Below are 4613 nucleotides of genomic sequence, written 5' to 3'. Positions count from 1 at the left end.
TGTCCATCAACAGACGAGTGGCTAAACAAACTGTGGTATATACATACGATGGAATATTATGCAGCTTTAAGACAGAATAAACTTATGAAGCATGTAATAACATGGATGGACCTAGAGAACATTATGCTGAGTGAGTCTAGCCAAAAACTAAAGGACAAATACTGTATGGTCCCACTGATGTGAACCGACATTCGAGAATAAACTTGGAATATGTCATTGGTAACAGAGACCAGCAGGAGTTAGAAACAGGGTAAGATAATGGGTAATTGGAGCTGAAGGGATACAGACTGTGCAACAGGACTAGATACAAAAACTCAAAAATGGACAGCACAATAATACCTAATTGTAAATTAATCATGTTAAAACACTGAATGAAGCTGCATCTGAGCTATAGGTTTTTTTTGTTTGTATGTTTGTTTGTGTCTTTTTTTCTTTCTTTTTCCTTTTTTTTACTATTATTATTATTATTTTTTCTCTATATTAACATTCTATATCTTTTTCAGTTGTTTTGCTAGTGTTTTTCCTAAATCGATGCAAATGTACTAAGAAATGATGATCATGCATCTATGTGATGATGTTAAGAATTACTGATTGCATATGTAGAATAGAATGATTTCTAAATGTTATGTTAATTTCTTTTTTTCTTCAATTAATAAAAAAAAGTTAAAAGAAATGATCTCTTTTTACTGATTACATGATTATGTAAAACTGTAAAACCCAAGAGACTTCAGTAAATAACTACTACATTCGATAATAAAATGTATTGGTGGCTGTATATAAAAGACGAAAACAACCAAAGAAAAAATTTTCTCCATTCCTAGTTAGAAGAACCTAGAAATGGAAATGAGAAAAGGCATTCATATAATGCCAAGAGTAAAGCTATATAATACATGGAAATATTTTTAACAAAGTAGGCATGGAACGTTTTGAAATAAATAATAAAATCTTATTGAAGAGCATAAAATAAAATAGGAACAAATGGATGGACATATAATATTCTTGGATGGGAAGACTTGAAATCATAGCAATGAGATTTTATTCAAAATTAATATATAAATTTAATGCAATTCAAATCAGAAGCCCAATAGCAGCTTTGGAGGATAAAATGATCTTGAAGTTTATATGGATAAAACATACTCAAGAATATCTAAGATAGTATTGGAAAAGCATTGAGGGAGGGATTTACCTTACCAGATATAGTAAGAAAAGTCACTGTTAACAAATTGCTATGATATTTGTATAGAAATAGATAAATAGAAAAGCGTAAACACAGTAGCGATTCCAGAAATGCAGAAGTGGAAACACAATAGAGATTCCAGAAGTAGATCCTATAATGTTTGGGAATTTAATATGCAAATTAAATCAGTAGTTGAAATCAGTAGGGGAAGAGTGGTTCATTTGGTATGTGATGCTGTCGTACTTCTATTCACCTGGAAGAAAGTAATATTGGATTTCTATTTTATATTATATACAAAAGTAGTGGAGCTCAGACTGAAACAGAAAAAGTAATATAATAAAATATTGAAAGAAAATCCAAGGGTATACATGATGATTCAGGGGAAAGGGAGATTTTAGCTAAGCCTAAAACCATATAACTATAAAAAATAGCTACATTTAATCATATAACATTTAAAAATTTGTGTATAGAAAAAAACCAAATAAATTTAATAGATAATTGATTTGGAAAAAATAATATAACAGATGACACAACTTTAATGTCTAAATATTCAAAAACCCTGTTAAACCTGGCTCTGGCATTGTGGGATTGAGAATGCCTGCTTCACCAGAAGGGGAAAAGTAGCATAACAAAATAAGATTTCAGTGGCTAGAAGATTTCAAATAGAGTTGAGGGGTTATTCTGGAGGTTACTTGTATGGAAGCTTCAGCCAGATATTACAAATTGCCACAGTAGGCCAAACCCCAACCAACAGTATTCTTGAAAACCCTCAAGAAAACCCAGGACTCTATCTATGACTATATAAAAATTTTACATATTAAGTTTATTTTTTGGGAACTTAAAATCTCCACATAATCCTATACCTGATAAGCCCTGAAACTTAGAGGTACCAGTCTCTCCTAGACCATCAACCGCTTGGATTCCTCTACCCTATAATGTCAACACCCTTTTTCAACACAAAGAAGTTAGAATGGTCATTGTGCATATATCTCTGAAGAGTGAGAGAATGATCAAATGAGAGGGAGGAGTTGTAATAGAGAAGTTAAGATTTAACGAATGATTAGGACTGCTGAATCATTATATAGGTATTTCTTCTTAGTTTCTTGTGTATTAGAACAGTCAGAAGGAAATATCTGAAATTGTAGAACCATAACCCATATACTACTTGTTAAATTATATTTTGGAATTTATCACTTTTTTGTATATATTTATTTTTCACAATTGAAAATGTTAAAAACACTTCTTACAAACTGACAGAAAGAGGAGAGTATAATAGGAAATAGGAAAAAAAATGTATAGAGGAGCAAATCCAAATTTCAAACAAACACATTGGAAGAAGTGCAAATCTATTGGCTGTCAGGGAAATAAAAATTACAGTAATGAGATATTACTTTACACCCACTATGGTGACAACAATTTTAAAAAGTGATAGCATTTATTCTTCTGGAAATATGTGTTGTTACAGCCATTTTGTAAAGCTAATAGACAATTTGACTAAATAAAAAATACATATTTGATTTAGGAATCTCATTCCTGGAAACTCATGCCACAGAAGAATTACATTAATATGCAAGGCTAGGCAGAGTTGTCTCTAGGGGGAGATAAATGTAGAAACAAGGTGATTGGCTATTAGGGAAAGTAGTAAGTAAATTTCAGTCTATATACACTGTGCATATTAGGCAGTCCTTAAAAATAATAAATTCAAGCACCTCTCCAGACAATTCTCTATGCCTTTTTGCATATGTTTCTGTTCTGTGGCATTTTTTTTCAGGGCAGATATCAAGCAGCATAAATCTCTCTACTTCCTAACATGCCTTGTCTTAAATTCTGGGGATCCTTTGTCTACATTTTTCCTTCTTGATAATATTCTAAACCAGGTATTGAAATGATTTATGCATTGCTTAATTAATAAGAGTTCATTTTGCTTTAAAAAAATTTGAGGCTATGTAGTGAATTTATACCAAAGGTTTAGGCATGAAGAAAAATCTGGTCTTGGTTCTCTGTGGGTCTTTTACTATCTCACTTCTAATTAACTATGAAAAATGGCAAGTCGATCTTTTGTTTTTGACACCCACGTCACTTTGTAGCCAGGATCTACCCTTTCAACTGAAAATTTATGTCTTTTTCTCTCTGTGTTTTTCAGGGAACTCCAGAGTTAGATTTGCACTTGGAGTTGATGGATGAAAGAAATTACTCGGTGGTATCTGAGTTTCTGCTTCTGGGATTCACCACTTCTTGGGAGATGCAAATTCTTCTTTTTCTGCTTTTCACAATATTTTATGTAGCAAGTATTCTGGGAAATCTTCTCATTGTGCTCACAATAATCTCAGACCATTACTTACATTCTCCTATGTATTTCTTGCTGGCAAATCTGTCCTTCATTGACACAGGTGTTTCCAGCATTGCAACCCCAAAGATAATTTATGACCTTTTCAGAAAATATAAGGTTATCTCCTTGAAAGCTTGCATTACTCAGATGTTTTTTATTCACACTGTTGGAGGTACGGAGATGGTGCTGCTCATAGTCATGACCTATGACCGATATATCGCCATCTGTAAGCCCCGCCACTACCTGACCATCATGAGCCTGAGAATGTGCGTTTTTCTTTTGGCTGCTGCTTGGACCGTTGGCCTCATCCACTCTGTGGCCCAGCTGGCTTTTGTTGTAAATTTACCCTTTTGTGGCCCCAACAAAATGAATAGCTTTTATTGTGATTTTCCTCGGTTCATCAAGCTTGCATGTACAGACACATATAGACTGGAGTTTCTGGTCACTGCCAACAGTGGCTTCATCTCCACGGGTACCTTCTTCATCCTGATTGTGTCCTACATCTTCATCCTGGTCACAGTTTGTAAACACTCCTCAAGTGGTTCATCCAAGGCCCTCTCCACTCTCTCAGCTCACGTCACTGTGGTGTTCTTTTTCTTTGGTCCTTGCATTATTGATTATGTATGGCCATTCCCTACTTTATCTATTGATAAATTTTTAGCCATCTTTGATGCCCTTATCACCCCCTTTATGAACCCCATTATCTATACATTTAGGAATAAGGAGATGAAGGTGGCAATGAGGAGACTGTTTGGTAAGGTTTTAAGGGTCAGGAAGAGTTCTTTCTTGCGCAGCTCAAGAAATTCAGATTCATCTTTACTATTGTAGGTCATTGACTTCTTTCATTAAAATTTTAACAAACCTTTACAATATTCAATGTTAAATCTCATCAAGAACTCTGTTCTGATCTAGTCAATCCTTAGAACCCTTGCTCTAAGGATCCTGAACATATTAAGGAAGAGTGAATTCAGCCTTGGAGTGTAGCATTCTTCTTGCTTATTATTAAAGATGTCAGTGATGGCTGAAATCTCACATTCTGGGCACATTTTCCATGAAAATGTTGGACATTCTTTTCTTTGGCAGCTATAAAAAGTACAGATATGTGAT

The 4613-nt window shown here is 33.9% G+C and overlaps 1 protein-coding gene across 1 annotated transcript; it reads left to right on the top strand.

Annotated features, from left to right (window-relative positions):
• Positions 1-3353: 3353 nt before the first annotated feature.
• Positions 3354-4334, top strand: LOC143655440 (olfactory receptor 4F3/4F16/4F29-like). Its single transcript, XM_077126734.1, has one exon. It carries the CDS (start codon positions 3354-3356, stop codon positions 4332-4334), a length of 981 nt encoding a protein of 326 aa, XP_076982849.1.
• Positions 4335-4613: the final 279 nt, after the last annotated feature.

This window comes from Tamandua tetradactyla, chromosome 14, assembly GCF_023851605.1.
Source record: "Tamandua tetradactyla isolate mTamTet1 chromosome 14, mTamTet1.pri, whole genome shotgun sequence".
NCBI lineage: Eukaryota > Metazoa > Chordata > Mammalia > Pilosa > Myrmecophagidae > Tamandua > Tamandua tetradactyla.
Note: the sequence above shows the minus strand (reverse complement) of the source record. Positions and strands in the feature narration are given on the sequence as shown.

Excerpts from the sequence above, each read along its gene's own strand:
- LOC143655440 (XM_077126734.1), top strand. The coding sequence starts at position 3,354 with ATGGATGAAAGAAATTACTCGGTGGTATCTGAGTTTCTGCTTCTGGGA.